This window comes from Neurospora tetraspora, assembly GCF_033439725.1.
Source record: "Neurospora tetraspora strain CBS 560.94 chromosome Unknown B0H65scaffold_1, whole genome shotgun sequence".
Lineage (NCBI taxonomy): Eukaryota > Fungi > Ascomycota > Sordariomycetes > Sordariales > Sordariaceae > Neurospora > Neurospora tetraspora.
In genome coordinates this window covers 4,852,358-4,873,301 of record NW_026944383.1, presented here as the reverse complement: position 1 = coordinate 4,873,301, position 20,944 = coordinate 4,852,358, and the positions used below count along the sequence as shown (strand labels likewise).

The 20,944-nt window shown below is 52.2% G+C and overlaps 4 protein-coding genes across 4 annotated transcripts; 2 read left to right on the top strand and 2 right to left on the bottom strand.

Annotated features, from left to right (window-relative positions):
• Positions 1-1,031: 1,031 nt before the first annotated feature.
• Positions 1,032-3,620, top strand: B0H65DRAFT_44860 (amino acid permease-domain-containing protein). Its single transcript, XM_062825908.1, has 6 exons — positions 1,032-1,509; positions 1,599-1,681; positions 1,768-1,819; positions 1,893-2,417; positions 2,473-2,790; positions 2,870-3,620. Exons 1-6 carry the CDS (start codon positions 1,278-1,280, stop codon positions 3,379-3,381), a joined length of 1,722 nt encoding a protein of 573 aa, XP_062686724.1. The 5' UTR covers positions 1,032-1,277; the 3' UTR covers positions 3,382-3,620.
• Positions 3,621-12,617: 8,997 nt separating this feature from the next.
• Positions 12,618-14,507, top strand: B0H65DRAFT_451693 (methyltransferase LaeA). The gene is made up of 6 exons (XM_062826066.1): positions 12,618-13,197; positions 13,282-13,369; positions 13,447-13,595; positions 13,661-13,720; positions 13,785-13,928; positions 13,983-14,507. Exons 1-6 carry the CDS (start codon positions 13,115-13,117, stop codon positions 14,410-14,412), a joined length of 954 nt encoding a protein of 317 aa, XP_062686723.1. The 5' UTR covers positions 12,618-13,114; the 3' UTR covers positions 14,413-14,507.
• Positions 14,508-18,751: 4,244 nt separating this feature from the next.
• B0H65DRAFT_44536 (uncharacterized protein) lies at positions 18,752-19,346 on the bottom strand. The gene has a single exon (XM_062825740.1). It carries the CDS (start codon positions 19,217-19,219, stop codon positions 18,869-18,871), a length of 351 nt encoding a protein of 116 aa, XP_062686722.1. The 5' UTR covers positions 19,220-19,346; the 3' UTR covers positions 18,752-18,868.
• A 414-nt stretch (positions 19,347-19,760) lies between these two features.
• B0H65DRAFT_44549 (mitochondrial ATP synthase g subunit-domain-containing protein) lies at positions 19,761-20,839 on the bottom strand. The gene is made up of 3 exons (XM_062825749.1): positions 20,273-20,839; positions 20,091-20,175; positions 19,761-20,014 (listed from the first exon to the last, which is right to left on the bottom strand). The coding sequence occupies exons 1-3, from the start codon at positions 20,535-20,537 to the stop codon at positions 19,780-19,782; spliced, it is 585 nt and encodes a 194-aa protein (XP_062686721.1). The 5' UTR covers positions 20,538-20,839; the 3' UTR covers positions 19,761-19,779.
• Positions 20,840-20,944: the final 105 nt, after the last annotated feature.

The window sequence follows — 20,944 nt, the reverse complement described above, 5'->3', positions numbered from 1 at the left end:
CAAATGCCAATCAATATCAGCCATCGCCACAATGCTACATCAGACGCCTTTCAGGTGGAGCATGCTGCACTCCCCGCGTTCTCCTCATCCCATTCCATCTTTCATTCATGCAGTGCCGCCTGGGGACTTCAATGCTCTTGAGACTTCGCTCCAACCACAGACATTGCAATGGACAGAACAACAACGGGTCAAAAATCGTGAGACAGACTTGATATAACCTCGAAATTTCAACCACCGTGGCGCGGAAGAGATAGCCGCTCTCGTAGGGCTGAAAACGCCGAGTCCTTCTTACGCGCAATCAGGCGTACAGCGACTCGCCGAGAATCGGAACTCCAACTCCTCAACCTCTATCTCTTTAACTGTGTTTTGCGCCATTTCTCGTACCGACAGGGACTTGTAGCCAATGAGGTTTGGGAAATACCAAAAACCCCATTTTTTAGCTATCTCAAGGCACTTCCTTACTATCTTAGAGGTACGCTATAGCATCCCTAACGGAGCCACAAGCTGTTAAGGTCTAGGTACTCCTAGGCCTTGGCAGGTCGTTAGTTAAAGAGATCCAGGTTTCATCGTCGCCCACCCCCACGTTATCAAGTCCGGCTGTCACCACTCAATGCAGCTTTCACAGATCAGTTTCTCGTCCCAACAACCCTTGTCTTGCTCTTCAGCCATGTTTCTCCCCGGATACTACAGATGCACGGGTATTGAACGGGAGAGAGCGCGCAAGGGCAATGCTTCGCCGACCTTATTCGTCGGATCAGCATTTACGCCTGCAGTAGCGGGATAGATCTTCAACCCGTGGGTAAGCAGCAGCCTCCAGATAAAGATAACAACCCCCGGGGAAGTAACCATATTTGTTCAGATTCTGTGCATCATCGGGTCTTGTCAATTGGTGTTACGTCTCTGAACGATGAGGGGAGATAACATTTAGAGATGAGGAAGCTCTGTGCGTCATTGGAAGAATTCGATATCAAGGTCGTGCTATACATACCATACCACATCATGAGTCTAGACACTGGTGCTGTACTAGTGCCGGTAAATGGCCGGAAGTGGTGATTGTAGTGTAAGTGAATGAAGGGACTGTTTTACCCTTTTGGGGGGAAGGACCGATGAAACATTCGCTTGTCACTTCGAGTTCAACTGCCATTTATATCTCCGTGGCTTCCCTTGGAGTTGGGGACTTAAAGCAGCAAGACCCTACCGGTATTTCGGAAACTGGTAGCCGTTCTCTTTTCCACCTGGCATAACACCGGCCGGTCTGTTCACACCTTCCCAACAAAATGGACAGTTCACATCAACCATCGGTCGACGAAAAACGGGGTACGCGGACCGGGGGAAGTCCTGAAGACCGAGACGAGATCGTTGCCGCAGTCGAGAATGGAGTCGTCGTCAATGCTTCCGGCTACCAAGACCAGCTCGAACGACAATACAGCCTCCTGGGCTTGGCTGGGACTGCACTCACCGTTGACAATGCCTGGATAGCTCTCGGGTCGTCTATTTCGGTGTCAATTCGTAGGTACCGGACTCACGCGGTCTCTCTTTTGCTAAAGCTCATCTATCACATCAATGAATGGGAACTGATATTCGTAATGTGTGTGTAGTTAATGGTGGCCCGTCCGGTCTTATATTTGGTCTTATCGTTGCGGCTTTCTATTACAGCTTCATTGGGGCCGCACTGGCTGAGGTATGTGTACAAGGAAACATCAAGTGTTGAACTGCGTGAATAGGGATGTGAGAACGGATATCTGACAATTGTTTCTCACGATGTAGCTTGCGTCAGCTGTTCCAACTTCTGGTGGTGTTTACCACTGGGCAACCATCGGTAAGCTTCCCCTTGTTTACATCTTAACATCTCTACTTAGAGGCCAGGAAGTCAATACTAACATCACCTCCAGCCGGCGGTCCCAAATATGGCCGAATCCTCGGCTTCTTCACCGGCTGGATCAACTTCTACGGATGGATCTTCGGCCTAGCCGCCCTGATGCAGATCACGGCCAACATCTGCATCAGCATGTACTCGGTCTACCACCAGACCACTTACACCTACGAGCCATGGCAGGTCTACGTCACCTACCTGCTTGTCCTCTGGCTTTCCACGGCAGTTGTGATCTTTGCCAACCGAGTGATTCCGCACACCCAGAACATCGGCTTGTTCTTCGTCATCGTCGGCGGTATCGTCACCATCATTGTCATATCGGCCATGCCCAAGCGTCACGCCAGCAATCATTTTGTATGGGGATCCTTCACCGAGAATAACCTCACGGGCTGGCCGGACGGTTTGGCGTTTCTGTTGGGAGTTTTGAACGGGGCGTATACTGTGGGCACCCCAGATGCTATCACGCATATGGCTGAGGAGTTGCCACATCCGAAGAAGGACTTGCCAAAGGCGATTGGGCTGCAAATCGGCTTGGGATTTCTCTGTACGTTCACAAGCCCCTTTTGCGCTGATTAAGCTTTCACTAACTCCTTCGTCAGACGCATTCTGCTTCGCCATCGCCCTCTGCTACGCCATCACCGATCTCGAAGCCCTCCAAGGCGGCTTCAACACTTACCCGCTCGCCAACATCTACGCTCAAGCGACCGCCCACGCCGACGGGACCCCGAACCACGGCGCCACCTTCGGTCTCTTGTTCATCATCTTGTTCTCCTCACTCCTCTGCTGCGTCGGCACGGTCCTGACCAACTCGCGCATCTACTGGGCTTTGGCACGAGACAACGCCGTCCCTTTATCTCCTCTCTTTTCCCGCGTCAACGAAAGTTTTAGCTGTCCTGTCCCTGCCACTCTTTTCGTCGGTAAGTCTTCTACCTCTACGCTTATCCCCTATTCTTCAACCGAAAACAGAGACTGACAAAGTCCCCCCCCCAAAAAAAGCAACAATAACAACAGCCCTAGGCGCCATCCCCCTCGGCTCCCATACCGCCTTCATCAACCTAACCGGCTCCTTCCTCATCCTAACCACCACCTCGTACGCCATCCCATTTGCCGCCAACATTCTCACCCGGCGCCGGTATCTCCCCTCCGCCCCCGGCTCATTTAGTTTGGGCAAATTTGGAATGCCAATCAACATCCTAGCAGTACTGTTCATCGTGCTGTTCAACATCCTCTTTTGTTTCCCATATGTGTACCCGACCACGACGGAGTCGATGAATTATAATAGTGTGATTTTGGCTGGGGTGGTGGCGCTCACGGCGGTGTGGTGGGTGGTGCATGCTAGGAGAATCTATCCGGGGCCGAAGGTTATGGGGCTATATATCCATGGTGATAATGCCACGGGAGAGAAAGTGCAAGTGAGTGAGGGGGTTGAGGTGCCTGTTGGGCGTGAAGGGAGAGGTATGGAAAGGATGGGTGGGGGAGAAGAGAAAGAAGGAGAAGGAGGGTGGTGAGATGATACTTCCGTAGAGTGGGAGAGAGTCATTGAGGGCTGTCATTTGGCGTTGGCTCTGGGATTGACAAATGGGACTGGTTAGTTTGAGAGGAATAGCTTGGTTAGATGATGTAATATTCGAAGGACCAGCCTCAATGCATCATGGCCTCAGACATATTGACGTCCGGGTAGAGGTAAACCATAAGAGAGCTATACCAAGTGCACTTCACAGGGGCATCTCCCCCTTCCACGCCCTTCATATCTCCCCCTTCTACCTCATTTCCCATATATGACTACATAATCAATCTCGATCATTCCCACAACATCTCCCCAACACCTCACAAATCCCAAAACCTTCTTCTAAACCCAGTGCTCCAAACACCAACAAACTCCCTACTCTAGATCTAGCAAACAATTTCCCGTCCTACGCATAGGCACATACACCGGTAGTACCTCTATGCGCCCAATCTCGCATAACTCAAAACAGACTACGCAGTTACCCTTGAATCCTTGAGATCAGAGGTAAGACCGGGGAGCACCCACCCATCTGTAGTAACCTATGTGACCAATGTGGCCTATGTGAACTGTCATACACATATGATAGCATATGTAACCTACCGGATCGCCTATGTGACCAGCCGAAGGGCTGGCTTATTACCAGCCTAGAGGTAGGTAATGATCTGTGAAATGTGGATTTCGATGTGATGTGGATGTAGATGCTGTCCAACGCAAACGAGTCGGGTACCTGAATATCATATAGTATTCTATAGTACCTACCTTACTTGGCCTAGCTAGGTACCTTACGAATCTGTCGGTATTAGTAGTACTTGCCCAGTCCTACCGTTGTTTTGGGCCTGTCTGTCTACACTCTAGACTAGTAGATGATCACAAACCTCTGATCCAAGCGAAGTGTAGGCATCATGCACCATCACAATTACCATGTCCATTATATTACCGAAAACCATCGGCCCTTCAGTACCTCCTCACCTACCTTACCTTAGTACCTACACCTACCAACCTAATCTTGCTGACAAAACTTGGAACCTCCTCCGGCGATCGCTATCACAGTCGATCGACCCCGGCTCGACCCCGGCTCGACCCCAACCCTGACACCGCAGTCCGGAACCGACAGTCCGGAACCGAGGCTCTGACTTTCGCTTGGTGTCGTCGGTCGGGTCTAGACTGCCACCGGTCTGTCTCGCAGCGAAGCCCAAGGGACAAGAGCACTCAGGCACGGACCTCTAGATCTAGGCTCCAATCAATTCTCGGGTTACACAACATATCGCGCCGTATCTTGCGCCGCCAGTAGTCCGTTTTTGGGAAAGCTGATGTCTTTCTCTCTGTGAGTGGAAGAAGCTCAAATAAGGAAGGAAGGAAGGAAGGAACGATCAAAACGGAGACATCAGAATATTGACATTTTAGGGAAGGTAAGAAAGGCAGGTAAGGCAGGGAAGGGGGATATCGACTTCGAGATTTGAAAGCAAAGCAAACGTATCTTGCATAAAGGGAAACAGTGTTTGGAATCGGAAAGTGGACGACGGATGGCGGTGTTTAACGGTTGAGTTAGTTATCCAGCCAGACCAGGCCGGGGAAGATCCAATTGGACAGATCGTTCCCTTTGAGTTTGACTAGTAGGACCCCCGAGGTTCGTTCATTCTGCCGTGTGGCTGTTCCGACGGGTCGTCAATGTCAGGTATAAAAAGTCCCCCTTTGTTCTCGTGCATGCAGCAAACCATTCGTGACAACTCGATGATTTGAAACACCCCAATGACTGCTCCATCCGCAGCTTCGGGACTGAAACCTGTTTTCTTCCTGTGAGGTTAAAGTATGCGTTGTTGGTGTGTTGCGCGCTTCGATGTCCGGATCTCGATTCTGAAACGGGCTTCGTAAGCATAGAACATTGTTTTTCGTCTCTTTCGGTACAGGTAAACCTGCGTGCGTCACGGAATTTTCGAGGTAAGGTAAGGAAATGTAAGTGATAGGTCAGATTCCGTTCGGCCCCTGGAACAACAACAGAACAGCAAAGGAACCATGTAATATCTCCAACTGGATGGCGTGGTTTTCTTTCTGGAAGAGCAAGCTCACTCGACACGTGTTGTCAAAATATGCTAAAGCATGCATGCAAGGCATCTCGGACTCTGAACGGCGAAGTCAAAAAAGTGACAAATGATGAGAGTGGCTAGTTCACACCAGTTATGACCTTGCGCTAACCATGAAAAAGCCATTCCCGCGTCGTGGCCTAGGGGCCAGAAGTTGAATTACGTAGGTAGTCAACGAACACGTCCATTGTGAAGACAAGTATTCTCTGTGTAATATCCAAGCCTTGCTTTTTGTTCATAGTGTAAGGGGGTTCGTAGGCGGTGGAGTATCTGAAACGACCAAAGTGGCGTCTTGAAATTTACAGACAACTCATCTGGATCACACAGGGCCGAGGTAGCCAGAGGTACCTCTACCTACTCGTTGTCGCAGCCCACCTTGCCGGAACCCCTGAGTTGTTCGTCCCGACAGTGTGGTAGCCTATCCCCTTTGCCCCTGTGTCTCGCTTGCCACTCACTGAACTGCGCATGATGGTACTTGTCTCCAACAAAACACTTGGGATGTGAACTCGGCCGGATAGGCTGCTGCACTCGACAGTCCATTCCTGAAAGGCTCAATGTCCCGACAGAACGGCACCCGCCATGGACTGAACAACAACATGCCCCAAGCCTGCAGTTGTCCCACCAAGTCGGGAACCATGGACCGGTATCAACCCCATATCGTCATTCATGGATCGTGATTATGATGATGAAGTAGAGAAGAAACTTAACAGAGCCACGTCTGAGCATTCAATACAGCTCATCAGTCGGGAATTTCGTGATGCCATATACCGCCCTAGTCTGGACCGATCCACAACGCTGAGTTGGTCGCCAGGGCATTGCCCGGTTTCCACATGAACGCAGCGGTACCGGTTGCACACTGCCTGTTTCTCGGTGGTATGGGGGAGATATGTCGTGACCGATTGTCGTGAAAGGTATTGACCGAGATAAAGAAACGCAGAAATCAACACTCACTCCGAGCTAGTACAGATGGGTGAAGCTAGCATTGGTTCTGATACCTACCCACCCGCTGTCAGCCTCTCAGATGGTGTACTGGCTAGCTTGGACCAACCAGACAGCGCGAGCCGTCCAAATCGGGCATCTCTGCAAGATCCAAGCTGGGTTAAATTGCTGTTATTTGATTCCCGAACGACTGTTGATCATGAAGTTAAGAGACAGCAAGTGGATCCGACCTCGGCTGCTGCGAGGGACTCACTGACACACCCAGAGTTGTCCAGTCGGCGCCTCCTTGGCATTGACCAAAGCAGTAAAGTGATCCATCAATTCCCGGAAAGGTCATGCCGACGCCCGGAAAGGCAAAGAGCCCAATGTTTCTGGAACACTCATGTCGAGGCGCCGAATGCGATGCACTCAAGGAAGGCTTGAAGGTCTTTTGCGAGTCAGCGGTTGGTGGGATCTGCGGAAAGGGGCCTCTGGAACCAAGTCCGAACCACCAAGTCGCCCGCATCCGGAGCTCGTAACTATGGACTGGGGAAAGGGCGGTCAAACCCAACAGCAAGTAGGCCGATCTAGTTGCTGTATGATCCCATCCCAACACTGATGTCTGGGGGTGGAGACGTTTCTGTGAGCGAGGCTGAATCTGGTGACGCGATAGTTAAGCGGGCTGTGCCCGTATCCGTATGCTTGCGGGCTAGTCGGTTCCCAAGATCCTTCACCACGATACTAGGAAGCTTTGAGATGAGGTATCAGCAAGGCTGGTGGTATCTGTGACCGATGAGGTCGGTGTCCATGCTTCCACTTCGCCGAGACAGGTCGGCGAAACGAACAATTTGCGGAGAAATTGCAACTCACCGGCAGAAGGAACATGCCCGCAGTGTACAGAGCCATTTCAACCATTCACCTGGACAGTACCCAAGTACCTACTACAGTACCTACCTCCTCATGGTTATCATCGTAGGTCTCCGCACAGACGGAGACGACAACGGCCTCCCCAGGCTTGAGCTTGTCGGGACAAGGGCACCCCTAAGGATCGCGATGCCTGTTTCTGAAACCACCAAGGATGTCTTGATTCTTTGTTGGCCTTGTTGGGGCCCATTGTGCGCCCCAGTCGCCCCAGTCGACTGCCAACTTCCACTTTGGAACCAGTTCCAATGAGACGACCACTCCGGTCACCGGTGGGGGCGACCCGAACCCGACAGACTGGAAGCGAATCACAAGCTGAGACCTCTCAGGGGGGGGTGCTGCGCTTGCGTGTGGTTCATGTGGGTCCGGATGGACAGTCTGGGCCAATCGTATTCTGTTTGAGCCCGTGGGCGAGCACTAACAGAGAACAGGCAACAAAGTAGCCGGTACTTGTCCTTCTTTCTGTCTCGCTTCCATGCCCCCTGCCCATCTGTACCCGTACCTTCCATGGTCTACGTGAAACGAGAGTCCGACATGGGGAGAGAGAGAGGTGTGCTGTTGAGAAAGACCTCGCATGCGGGGATCCAGGAACCCCAAGCCGTCTTACCAAACCCCATCACGTCAAACATCATGGGCTGGAATCAGCCAGCATTCGGACGTACCCTTTGTCAAAGTCCGCTGTCTTGCCCTTGTGCTCGCTTGGGTTCGAAGGATTCACATGTCAATCCCAGGACTGTGGTCGTCCGCCTCTGTGTGAATGTCTTTGCAGGTCTCAACATGCTTAGAGTAACCGAGGGCAAACGAACTGAAGCGAAAGTGATGAAACCCCGCTACGCGCGAGGGAGGTGTTTCCCATCTAGTCGTAACCCCAAGAGCGGAAGACAGGGAAGCAATACTGAGACTGTCGCTTCGCTGTTGTGCAAGGGGACGAGTCACTGGTTGATCATGGGACTTGACGGTGACACGGTGCCCAGACGACCGCTCTTCACCGGCCTGCCTGGTAGGAATCGGTTTGTAGGGATCGAGTATGGATCCACGAGTCGTAGAGTCCCCGGGACGGGGGTCAGGTGCGTGAGCTGGCTCAAAGTCCTTTGAAGAAAGGCAGGAAAACGAGGCGAGAAGGATGCAACGCTGCACGTTGGCGGCATTCCCCTTCCTCTTTGGACAAGAAATCCGCTTAATGGTTCTTATAATGGCCGGGGCTGATGTGTATGCTCTTCATGGTATGGCGTCTTGTCCGTGCTTATCTGAAAAGGTTCAGCTCAATCTGAGGGGCGTGTGTGCGCGCCCGCGTGTGATACTCGGACCCGACAGTTTGGAACTGGCTTGCCTGAGTTAGCTCCTTGCAAGGGCCCATGTGCTGAATCTGTAGGGTTACCTAACGCCACCGCAAGCAGCACAACCACCCATCACCCAGGGTGATATTGCTCAAAAGTTCGCTGCACCGTCGTGCAGTGCCATGCGGTTATTAGGGGCGCAAGGGCGTCCAGTACGTATTTCTTTTTGCGTTTCGTTAGCGTTGGTCAATGTCCGTTGGCTTGCCAAACCGGGTGGGTGAAATGTGATGGTGGGTTGCCGATGTGGGAGACAAAGCATGTTGTGTTGTCTTTGAGAATGGAGCTGCTGGCCATGGTGATTGGGATGCAGTTGGATCACTGATGTCGGACTTCCCCAGCCACCGGAAGCGCAAAAAACTGTGTACTAAGCAGAGGTCTTTGGAAGTTGGCGGTTTGAAGGGCTTGAAGGGCTCGAAAGGCTCGAAGTGTACTCGAAGGAGTTGCGAGATCCGGCACAGTCAGCAAGGCAATGGATGGATCCATACCAGTGATGCGGACGATGAGTCGGAAATCAGAGAGCCTCCATGCTACAGCGCTGTAAAGGGGAAAATGCGGACACCGGAGGCTACCGATACCCAGCTGAACGGTCACTTGTTGGATGCGGCGAGACGCGATAGGATAGGACGGCGTTAATGATACTTGGCGATCCCGATAGTCTCCAGCGACACGCGACACGCGGATAAGAGGCCAGTCAGATTTGAAGTCGCTCGCGGATTTGTTGTGGGTGCGAGATTTTGTTGGTCGTGCAGGACGCTATATTTGCTGGAATTGGACGCCGTTGGTTGGTCGAAATGAAAGCGTGATTAATTTCCAATGGCCAAGGAAAATGAAATGATTGATAGTACCGTAGCCAGCACTGCACCTCTAGCGGCACCGTGGTCAAAAGAAGACGGGGTGAAGAAGCGAACAAGTTGGAGTGCTCGATTTCTCCAACCGACGGCCGCGGGATTGATGAAACTCGATTCCTGTCGGTGACTGCCCGGCTGTACAGAAAAGCCCATGACTCCTTCCCCTGGGCAACTGCCTTTGACGCGACGGGACATTGGCGGAATCAGGAAACATTTCGTTGCTGCTTGAATTTGTTTTGGCCTGAGCGCTCCTGCCTTCGGAGTCGGAACGACATTGCATCTGGCAATGGCACTGGCATCTCACTGGGCAGGCACCCCCTGAACCGGCCCTGGCGAGAGGGTGGACGGGAGCAGGGGGCAAGGAGTCGAGCGGGAGCTAACGAATAGGGTGGGTAACAAAACATGTACCGCTGATACGCTACGTTACCTTACCCGAGTCCTGCCGCCACAAGATCCCCTAGGCACCCCGTCATTACAGTGCATCACTCGTACACGACATCCTAAGGTATGTATATATCAGCGAGCATCACACCACGACAGCTAATAAGCCAAGTACATGACAGACGGGAAATGAGGGCGTCCAGCCCAGAGTGCCGGGACCATCTCCAACCTATTCAAACAATGTGAGGTGCCGTGTCAGCTTCTGTCGTGTTCCTTTTTCGGCGAGCAAATGGAAACGACCTTGCTACCGTAGAAGGGAGGAGCGAAGACTCCGACATCAAGTTGCACTCATTCCAATTTCCTAACGCACTGTCCAACACTCCAATGAATGCCACCTCACACGCACATGCCCCCCGAGTTTAATGTTTGGTTGTCGTCCGATGGGAACTGTTACTGCCGAATCAATAGAAAATATGTATCGTGCTTCTTGGCTGACTTTCTTCTGCACTCTGATGCACACCAGTGTCTGTCTCTGCTGCACACTCCTGCAGCGTGCTGAATTGCATTAACATCTTTAATAAGGAACAAAGATATTATGATATCCAATTACCGTCGTATCGTGCCTCCCCATTCTGGCTCTCGTGGGAGAAAGGGTAAGGGTGCGGCCGGGTACGTGCTAGGACGAGGATTTTTACATTTAACGAAGGGAATCCACAACCCCACACCGTCGTAACGTTTCTTCTTCTTCCCTTCCTGGAAAGCATCAAGCCGGGTGTCTCGCAGCGTCCCAAACGTCGTCCCAAGCGTCCCCATCACCGTGGCCCATTTCGGAGGCCCATCTCTCCCGTCCCACATCGCCCACATCGCCCACATCACCCCCCGAAAATACGGGCACGCACTCGCTGGGCCATTGCCGTCCTAGCCCGCCGGCGCCAGGCCACCGACCAGGGCGGCCACCGACCAACGACGGACAAGCCCTGTCCCCCAATTCCCAACCACTCGACCAAAGTGATAGCTTGCGAGGCTAGCCGGCATCCTCCAAGAGCTACCGCACTTCTCCTCGGAAGGCTTTCCCTTAGCTCGCGCGGTCGGCACGGTGCCGTCGTCGTCTTCACAAGGCATCTGGGGTTGGCGACCAAGATCCTCGATCATGTTCCATGCTGTCTCCCAACGACCTTGATCCCTTCGCTCCCCGCCCGCTGGCCTATGAGACGTCCGTATTGTCGACAGGAGAGAGCTCCGAGGACCGAGAGCGTGCCAGCGCATCGGCCCCAACCGACCATCCACTTCAGCTACTGTACGCCAGTGCCGAATATACACTCGTCATCGCCCAACAAGGTCAATGAGTGCTTTGGATAACATCTGAGCAACAAAGACTCTTTTTCTTCTCAGATTTGCTCCGCGGCGCACCGGGTCAGAAGATAGGCGACCGGCAAAGCTACCCGAAAACCATTGCGCTGTTGGCTGTTTCGTTTTGCTGTCGGTTGTTCGACCTAGGCGGGAGGCCTTGGCATGGCGTGGTTGCCTTTGTGAAGCTTGACTTTTGAAGTTCATGGTCAATGGAGAAGAGGTGATCATCATAGGGTCCGGCAACGCTGCGAACCATACCTCTAGGTCCACCCTTTAAAAAGCAGAGAGGTCCACGCCTCCGCGGGAGCTCCGCTCGGTTTTGGATTTCTAGCCACCCTACCGTGGCTACGTACCACGACACGATACAAATTCTGGCGCCCGTCAACGCTACGCTGCCGCTGCTGGCTTGCGCTAGAAAGCCAGAAAAACGAGAGGCCCCTGTCAGACCTGCATAGGATCGTTGCGACATCGAAGTCGACGACGCGGCCAACAACGGTCTCAGCAGGCGCCTCTTTTCCCCTGTCTGCGTTTTGCTCCTTTCTTTTTCTTGGGTCCAAGAGCCGTTGGCTCCCTACTTTACCTGGCACGCCTGGCGAACCCCAAAGACCCAAGAGACGCCCTGGGCCCTAACGGCGTGTTTGATGTACTGAGCGTGTACATACGTTACAGTTACTTACGGTTCGGTCGCGTACGGCCTGTCACGGTACCGCGCATGTACTGTGTAATTTGGCCCTGCACGTACCTCTACATATACATTGCATTACACCTCAACCGCCAATTCTGTCCCCAACGCAGAACGCAGGGCAGCGCATCAAGCGACAAAAGCACCTCAGCCAAAAAACTGGAAATCTCAAATTGCCATCCAAACTCAGCCTGTCCGTTGGCTTATCCTGCATCATTTAACTACCTCATCATACCTCGGCCGTCATCTTTGCTCTGCCGCCAACCGCACGTCCCCCCTTCTCTTCTTTTTTGCTCTCCCTCTCAACACTTCAGGCGGCCTCATCTCTCTTCTCATCTCACTAATTAGCACCCCAGGACAAGTAAGTGTGCTTTTCTCGTTCTGTCGGTCCCGATCCAGTCACTTTTGTCGTCTCCTTGGCCCTCGCACGTGTCCGTCCCCTCATGCCCTTCCAATCTCTCCATTGTTTTGTTTTTGTAACCCCTGACCCATTTTTTCTCGTCTTTATCCGAGACCACTGCAGGCCATCCCCCCTCTGTCCACCTACCCGGGTCTGGGACCTGGGATCCCCGACCCTACCTTTCCCTGCCTTGCCCTGCCATACATAACACAGCAGCGCTAGCCTGAGGATGGACCAAGTGGCTCTTTTGCGACTATGTTACCTACCCATGGTTGAAGGGTTCCCAACGATCCGTATGTTTGGACCATGATTCTCGGTGGCCAGCCTGCCCTCATCACTCGGGACATACCTTGTCAACCCTACGGTCACATACCGCCCATTGGTCGGTAGGGTACAAAGCAGGTGCAGTACTTAACTGCTCAGCTTTCGACTTCCATCTGTTGTCCAGCCATTCATGATTCCATCAGACAGGTCAACTTGACATAGACCCGGTTCCCTCTCAGCCCTGTCATCAGACCCGCTCGCTCCTCTAGTTGTGCTACCCTCTGCACTTTCCGGGTTACTTCTTATAAGTCGCAATCAAGGCCTTGTTTTAGTTGCGAGGCTCCTTTCTTGTTCTGCTCTATCCTGTCTTGTCCTGTCTGTCCGTGTTCCCTCTCAAGGTCGAACTATTTGTATTCGTTGTCTGACCACTCAGCAGCAGATAGTCAAACACCACACCTCTTCACGGTCTCTCGTCTTCAAAGGAACAACACTTCCTGACGGGTCATCCTGCCCTGCTACATACAAGAGAACGTACAGTTCGACTTGCCATTCATGCCTGCCTCTCATACCTACGGATCTCCAAACCAGGACAGTTATCCGTCTGACAGAGCAATGGAAGGTCATCATGGGCCCGGGTAAGATCTTCATTTCTTCTTACTTTCAACTGAATACCGCTATACCTGTTCTACAGAAAAGCTAACCTTGTTGCTTCGCAATAGGGGACCCAATCTAGTCCCTGGGTATATGGAAAATGGACGATTCTATGGGGATTATAAGAAAGGGCAATACATGCTCCCTATCGATGAGGTGTGTTTTCCACGTGTTCAACAGCTGGAACGACAATATGAATGGTGTTGACACAATACTGACATAATAACATGCAGCTGGAGAAAGACAGACTCGACATGTTTCATCATTTCTTTTTGCTCGCTCGCAACCAGCAACTCTTCTCAGCACCGTTCCCAAATCAGGAAAGTCCGCGGATCCTCGACCTGGGATGTGGAACCGGAATATGGGCAATTGATATGCAAGAGTAAGTAAATGACTACAATGAGACTACATTGACTGTGCACTGTTCTAACTTGTAGCGTCTCACAGCAAATATCCAGAGCTTGGTCAAGTCACTGGTGCGGATCTTGCTCTTATCCAGCCAGAATTGTAGGTAACAACGTTGGGCTTTGCTTGCTCAAAAAAACTGGCGCTAATTTTTTCCCTTATTTAGTATCCCGCGCAATCTCGTATTCAAACCTATGGATATTGAAGAGCCGTGGCTGGAACTGAGCGGATGTGCTTATGACCTTATTCACCTACGTACATTGAATGGTAGCATCTCCGACTGGCCTTTTGTGTATGACCAGATATACAAGTAAGTTCTACAAGTATCTTTACAGCTGGATTTACTCTTCTGACCAGTTTACAGACACCTGAAGCCCCATTACGGATTTGTTGAGCAGGTGGAAATCGATTGGGTCCCGCGCAGCGACGATAGGAGTCTGCCACCGGATTCTTATTTCTCACGATGGGCCGAAGCGCTGATGGAGGCAATGGATAGAGCTGGGCGTCCAATGAGACTGGACAGCCATCGCATCCAGCAGCAAATGACACAGGCTGGCCTGGTGGATCCTCACGAGCAGATTATCAAGGTTCCTATCAATGGATGGCCAGAGGATGCTCATGACCGCGAGATTGGGCGATGGTTCAACCTTGGTCTCACCCAAGGACTAGAAGCTCTTACCTTGGCCCCCTTCACCCGGATTCTCGGTTATACCCCAGACGAGGCGAGGGATCTCATCAGCCGCGTGAAGGAGGAGATTCGGTCGCGGAAAATACGCGCGTATTGCACACTGTGAGTACCGACGAGCCTGCAAGCTGCCGTTAGTAAAAGGCACAATTCCGTTACTCAAATTGGCTAACTCTGATAGGCACATTTTCACGGCGAGGAGACCAGCATGAAGCCACTTTGGTGGGTTCGGTTCAACACACTATCATCTTTTTGCGTTTTATGCAATGGTACATACAATGGTTTCAACAGCAGCGGAGTTCGTGTCGACGGCGTTAAGGGAAGTCATTGTTGGGTTTCTCCTTTCTTGGTACTGGCCACTATGCTTTCCTCACCCCACACACTTGTCAGATATCCCTCTAACACCATCGAAACTGAAGTCAAAATTGTATATACGGGTTCTCATTTCCTCATCATACACAAGTGTTTTCAACATATTTGTCACTGTCTCTCTCTCTCTGACTCCCACGGCCGCCTTGTCGTTGACCCCCACTTATTGCTTTTTTTAGTCACTCAAAAAGTTTAACAACCCTCACTCTCCATCGGTTTTTTGGTTGCAGCTTGTTCGCCTTTAGTCAGGGATAGAATTTTTCATCTGACCCAGCAGAGTGATTAAAGGGTCACTCAAGCAACGCTTGCAATACCCGAACGATGCACATGAGTAACCTGTGTGGGGTTTCACGACATCGCAACGGGCTGTCGGCTGGGAATTTTTTTCGTGCAAGGCAGTTTGCTCTTTCTGCAATTGTCTCTGAGTGTTTGCCTTGCACTTTGAGTTCAGTTGCATGAAGGAAAGAAGTATCGAATTCTAAGTTGCACCTTCTATTATTGGATGTTGGATCTTTACAAGTGGATATCCTTTGAAGAGAGTGTCTTGGGAAGGCGCACTGGAGATCATGAACTACATCCCTGCCTTCCACTTCTTTCTCTGTGTTATGTGCGCAAATGAAACAAAAGGGGAAAGAACATTGGGTGGAAGGTTCCACTTACTGGAGACTGATACCGGCCATGAGCTTCGATCTCGACAGTGGTTAACTCACGGAATCACAACTGAACAAGGTCAACCCAAATTCCAACCAGCTCAATAATTCCAGATACTCCAGGCTTCATCTTTTACCATGACAGCCCCAATGAGACCGGCATGAAATAACCTTCCGGAACTGGCTATGGAACTGAAGGGACACATACTTACCCGGTGAGTAGTCCGACCGCCCACCCGGCCACCCGCCCGGCATCATCCAACCCGCAGCCGGCCTGGGCAGAATACGACGACGCAATACAACCATTTCCGGGACCCGGGACCCTTGTCCGGCGCTGCCGAACGACCGGGGTTTCCGTCTATACACTAAATCAACACCATACCCAGTTCAACCTTTTCCGCGCCTCTTTTGCGCGCTTGAGTCTAACGATCATGGGACTTAGCCAGCATGTACGTTGTATGCCTACTGTGGACTGAGCCGAAAGTTAACCGTAACAGAAATGCCTTTGTGCTTGTACCGGTACTTCTATGTTCTCATGTCACTCTACCTAGGACCATTCATCCATATCCGTTACTTCACTCGCTATCACTCCCTAAACCAGACAAGCTTCCATCAACACACAGCCTCTTCCTCCAAGGCCAAGAGAGATCTGCAGGATTCGGATTGTGGCTCCCCTGTGTCCCGACGGCAAGGCTAACTTTCTTTGGAACGACCCGACCATCCAAGCCTAAGAAGTATCAAGGTTATGGGCAAGGGCTACCTTAACTCTACACCACTAGTCTCTTCTAACCTCGGACTACTTACGACCATAATCATGGCACCAGGGGATATCAATCTCGGACTATGAACTTGTAAGTCTTCTATTGGCGTTGTCTTCCTTCCATTGGCGTAGGCTAACTAGTTAGCCAGGCTCGAGCCACGCTCCCTACCAGGCCCCCCTACCTCCGGCGGGCACTAGTTAAGTGAGTTTCACTCTTTTAGAACCAAGAGCCACTCCCGCAAGCCGGCGAGGTTGACGATCAAATGGAAGCCACAGGAAGGAGCATGTCTGCCCTGCTGAGCCTGTCCCAAGCCAATAATTCGCATTTACACTAGCATGTGAAACCCTGAACAACAACTAACGGAGCCTTGAACAAGGAAGAAAACCATGACCAAGGAGCGGAAACCTTGCCAGAAGCGTGGCTACCCTTCTTTAGACGTCGGCATTGCCGAACGTGGAATACTAACTGAAAGTACACTACCAAAAGCAGCACAGCAGCAGCATCGGACTAGAAAGTCCGAACACGTGTGTTGTACGTTGCGTTGTCGAGGTTCTGGCCTTGCGGCGGTTCTTGCGGCCTTGTCAAAAAAATGTTCGCCGACCAACCTACCTTAAGAGGCACTTGACCGATCGATCAACCACACGGCTTAACTGCCGCGGCTTCCCACACAGCGATGTGGATGCTTACAAATGGTGCTGTTGCGAAACTTACTTTTGCTTCGCTGGCTTTGCTGTTGATACAGTTGATGTTTGAAGTGTAATAAACTGTCTTGATACTACCTGCCTGGCCGGGCAGAGAACTTGAAAGGAACTTACCGTACGTACGGGGTTGATGGGAAGGCATGAAACGTAACGGTATCTTACTTTACTTGTATGTATGAGTTGGGCTCGGTCACATCCGTCGTCACTCACCTGGCTAAGTACCTACTTAGACTACTGCAGATGCAGTTTCAGATTTCCCTTGGCTGGACCGGGCAGGGAAAGAACGACCGTAATGGGCAACCACCTCAACCAACCTAATTCACCTAGCTCGGGATGTAACCAAGCAAGTAATAGTGCCATGGCCGGCAAGAAAGAATGAGACATCGCCGAACATTGTTCCCCGGCCGCCGGCCGAGTATCGGTCGGCCCGTGGAATTTGTCACCGCCGCGGGGGCCGTATCCATCCATTCACTACACATGCCCAACTCAGATAGAACTTACACTACTCGTCAATCACTCACTCGCAGTCGTCTCAGCAGCAGGAGAGGCAACTCTCACCACATCCAGTCCATATGTTCACTCTTTTATCCAGCCTCCCTTTCCTGTGGTTACTTACTTTGTTCTACGACGATTACCAACATAGCACGTAAATATCATAATGGTACATAACTAACTCACTTTACTTGCCTCTGTACGTCCGTCCATCCATCCAACCTGCCTCATGTGAGTGATGAGCCTCCAAATTCCAGCCTCAACCTGAGAGCTTCAAACTTAATTCAACAGGTAGGTAACTGAGAACCACCCACCCCTGACCATCTCGGCATGGATCATGAACATTACTCTCACTTCTTTCGCTCACTCAGTAGCTTTCATGACACGTCGATGTATGTGATTCCTCGCGCATACAAATGCAAGGCAGCTCACCCCTCTCTTCACCTCTTCGAAACAGCTTAGCTGGGCGACCCGTCCATAGGACCTGTGACACGTTTACACCAAGGGGATGGAAATGGAGTGATTGATGTATCATGAAAAATCGAAAGGAAAGCTGTGGACCGAACCGAGCCGAACCGGATCAACCGAAGGGATAGATAGATGACCGACTTGGCCTCCCCGGTGAAACAGAAGATTCAAGGGGGGATGATGGGGATCAAGGCTAGAGGACCGGACAGCGCATCAATCACTCACAGCAGAACGGGACGGTCGGACGGTCGGACGGTCGGTAGGTCGGTAGGTCGGCTGAACCGGCCGGAGGCAGCCGGCCTGGTTCAGTTCAATCGTGTACGAAGCGAGGTGGAAACGAGCCACAGCCACGTCGACGGGCAGACAGACAGACGGACAAATTCTGCTTCTGGAAAACGCTGGTTCGGCTTCAGCGGTTCAGTAAAGAAGGGCCGGGGAAAAAGCTGTGGAATGGAGCAATGACAAAAGTTTCAGTCACCACCCGCGGGCCGCACAAAATCGACCGACCGACCGACCGACCAGCCTTCAATACGAATCATCATCAATCATACAATCATCAGGGGATCAGGGGTGTATGTGAGACACCGCGCAGCCACCTGGCCACATCGACAGTCTCGTTTCGAAAACTGGTCAAGGAGGGTCAAGAAAGTTGAGAACGATACCTTGGGTACGGTGATGGACATGGGCATGGAGAGGTGGGAGTTGTTGCTGTCGTGGCGTTGGGCAGCGGGCGTGATGAAAAGCACTTGCATGGCAGAGTCGCGATGGTGATGTGATGAGGTCGAAAATTAAGGCCAACAGAGTCAACGAAAGAGGCGGTCTGGGGTAGTAGGGTCGGAGACCATGGTCACCATGGTCCATGGGGACTCGAACATGGGGAAACCCCAAGGCCGGCCATATCGACCGACCCGGGTCGACCGACCGGAGCTTCTGAACCGAACTGAACTGGAACCGAACGAAGTGAGTTTTGATGAATGAGTGAATGAACCACAAGAAAGAGACAACATGGCCACACGTGTAGGTTGCTGGTGTGCAAAAGGGGTTCGGTTTCATCTCATCTTTTTCAATTCAACCTCCTTTTGTGACCTCTCCGTCTCTACTCTCTTCTCTTCGCGTAATAGCGGCTAAATGTCTAGGAAGCTTATGTTATACAATCGACAGAAGGTAAAAAGAAAAAGGAAGTTAACAAACCGGCTGGGGACCAAGCCAAGCTCCTGGGACAAATATACAATGGGGGAAAATAGAATTGGTAAGTGATAAAGGATTCCAGCTGGAGGGAAATGGGCTGACAAAGAGACGAGATGAGCCGCATTGGAAGAGAGGTTGTAATGCCTTCGCATCTTCCTGGGAATTCTGGGATGGTCTTCTCGCTCTCCTGCCTCTCTTCCTTCCTTTGCGAACGAACTCTCTAAATTCCAACTCCGTAGGCTGAAGCATGCAACTTCTGCGCTACTTGAGTAGGAGATCTGTTGCATTGCCGGGGTCGGCTTCCAAAGACGATTTCCGGCTGTCCACAGCTCTCACACCCAACGTTTGGCTGCTGCGCGGTTACTTGCGTGAGTTTAGAAACGTATTTGGTGAGTTTGGTGAAAGAGAGAGGGAGAGCCGAACCAAGGAAGAAAGGGGGAGGATGCGAGAGGGATAGAACGGCAGAGAAAGAAGTCGGGCCAAAAATCTAAACGAGCAAGAAAAAAACAAGTGATCCCCGTTACGCCTTATGATTCTATTCCATGAAATCATTTCCCGTTCTCGTCTCTCTGTTCGCGCGGTATTCTGTCCCGTCCGTCCCCCCAAAACTGGATTCCCTTTTTTCACCCACTCTTCTGACACACACGCACATGTACACACGCACACGTTTCGCACACGCGCACACACCTGCACACACAACTCTTTGCTGTCGGATATCAAGTAAGGCCTCTTTCCCATTTCTCGCGCGCGGGCCATTGGTGACTGAGGTTCGGCCCAACACTCTAGTCTCTCTGGTTGACGTTCATTAAGCGGTGGTAGTTAATGATCGAGGAAGGTGGAAGTCCGTTTAGTGGGCGGCGGCGTGGGTCTCGCCGTGGTAGCCGATGAGCTTGAGACGGCCGATCATCTCGCCAATGGTGAAGAAGCCGAGGCACTCAGCGAGGAGAACACCAGCAGCGGCGACCTGTGTCCTGGAGATGTTGCGGACGTTCTGGAGGGGAGCACCGGCCTTGGAGAAGAAAGAGCCGGACTTGACGGACTTCACGAAGTTCTGGAAGTAGGTCTGGAAGGTAGAGACGGAGCTATGATGAAGAGGCATGTCAATAACCTCAAGGTTTCCAAGCATAGGTAGACGAGGAGCATCGGGGGAAAACATACGGAGGAGTCATGCTCTGGCCCCTGAAGACAATGCGGCCAAGCTCAGCAGCGACCTTGCTGTAGTAGATGACGAAGGGGGTCTGGCCTGTTGTTGGGGGGTAGGGAGGTCAGCCATTGATGTGCCATTGGACGGTGTCACCCGGACGGGGTGACGCGGGAGGGGACGCGGGATGGGGCCGTACGCTCGACGAAGGCAATCAGCTTGCCGGTGCGGCCACCGACGCGGCCGAGGGTGCTGGAGAGGCTCTTGGCGTATTTGGCGAGGGCAGGGCCGGCGGCGGAGCTGACGCGGGAGAGGCCCTCGGAAGCCTTGGTCGAGAGCTCGGAGGCCTTAGCAGCAGTCTTCTTGGCGGCCTCGGTAGCCTTCTGGGAGGAGGTAGACTCGAAGCGGACCGCGCGGCGGCCGAAGGTGAGGGCCGAGCGCCGGGAAACAAGGGCGAATGACATGTTTGCGGATCGGATGGAGAAGACGACTGGCGAATTGTTCGGTAGAAGGGGGGCCGGGCGGTCGGGGTCGCTGGCGGTGCGGGGGAGGAAGGGGCCGGAGAAAGGATGTGGTGATGTCGGAGGAGGAAGTGAAGCCTTTGCCTGTGCAGGGGAGTGGAGAGAGTGAGGCGCACGGAGTGTGGTCGGGGTGTCCGGCTTGGTTCCGTGCTCGTTGTAGAGGGATATTGCGCAAACCTGCACACAGCCAAGGGCGAGCGGGAATTGCGGGTCGGGAAAAATTGGATGAAGGTCGGAAGATCTGCCAAGGCAAGTTTCGGTAAGCCAGTGAGGCCAAGACGGCGCCCAATTTGTCGGGTTAGGGTAAGGGTTAGCTACAGAAAGTCCGCCAGGGGCAGATGGTGCATAAA

Coding starts and splice junctions, on each gene's coding strand:
- B0H65DRAFT_44549 (XM_062825749.1), bottom strand. CDS start 20,537: ATGTCATTCGCCCTTGTTTCCCGGCGCTCGGCCCTCACCTTCGGCCGC. Junction 20,176..20,272: donor GCTGATTGCCTTCGTCGAGC/GTACGGCCCCAT, acceptor CCCCAACAACAG/GCCAGACCCCCTTCGTCATC. Junction 20,015..20,090: donor GGCCAGAGCATGACTCCTCC/GTATGTTTTCCC, acceptor TCTTCATCATAG/CTCCGTCTCTACCTTCCAGA.
- B0H65DRAFT_44860 (XM_062825908.1), top strand. CDS start 1,278: ATGGACAGTTCACATCAACCATCGGTCGACGAAAAACGGGGTACGCGG. Junction 1,510..1,598: donor GTCTATTTCGGTGTCAATTC/GTAGGTACCGGA, acceptor ATGTGTGTGTAG/TTAATGGTGGCCCGTCCGGT. Junction 2,418..2,472: donor AATCGGCTTGGGATTTCTCT/GTACGTTCACAA, acceptor CTCCTTCGTCAG/ACGCATTCTGCTTCGCCATC.
- B0H65DRAFT_451693 (XM_062826066.1), top strand. CDS start 13,115: ATGCCTGCCTCTCATACCTACGGATCTCCAAACCAGGACAGTTATCCG. Junction 13,596..13,660: donor TGGGCAATTGATATGCAAGA/GTAAGTAAATGA, acceptor AGCGTCTCACAG/CAAATATCCAGAGCTTGGTC. Junction 13,721..13,784: donor GCTCTTATCCAGCCAGAATT/GTAGGTAACAAC, acceptor TCCCTTATTTAG/TATCCCGCGCAATCTCGTAT.
- B0H65DRAFT_44536 (XM_062825740.1), bottom strand. CDS start 19,219: ATGCAACAGATCTCCTACTCAAGTAGCGCAGAAGTTGCATGCTTCAGC.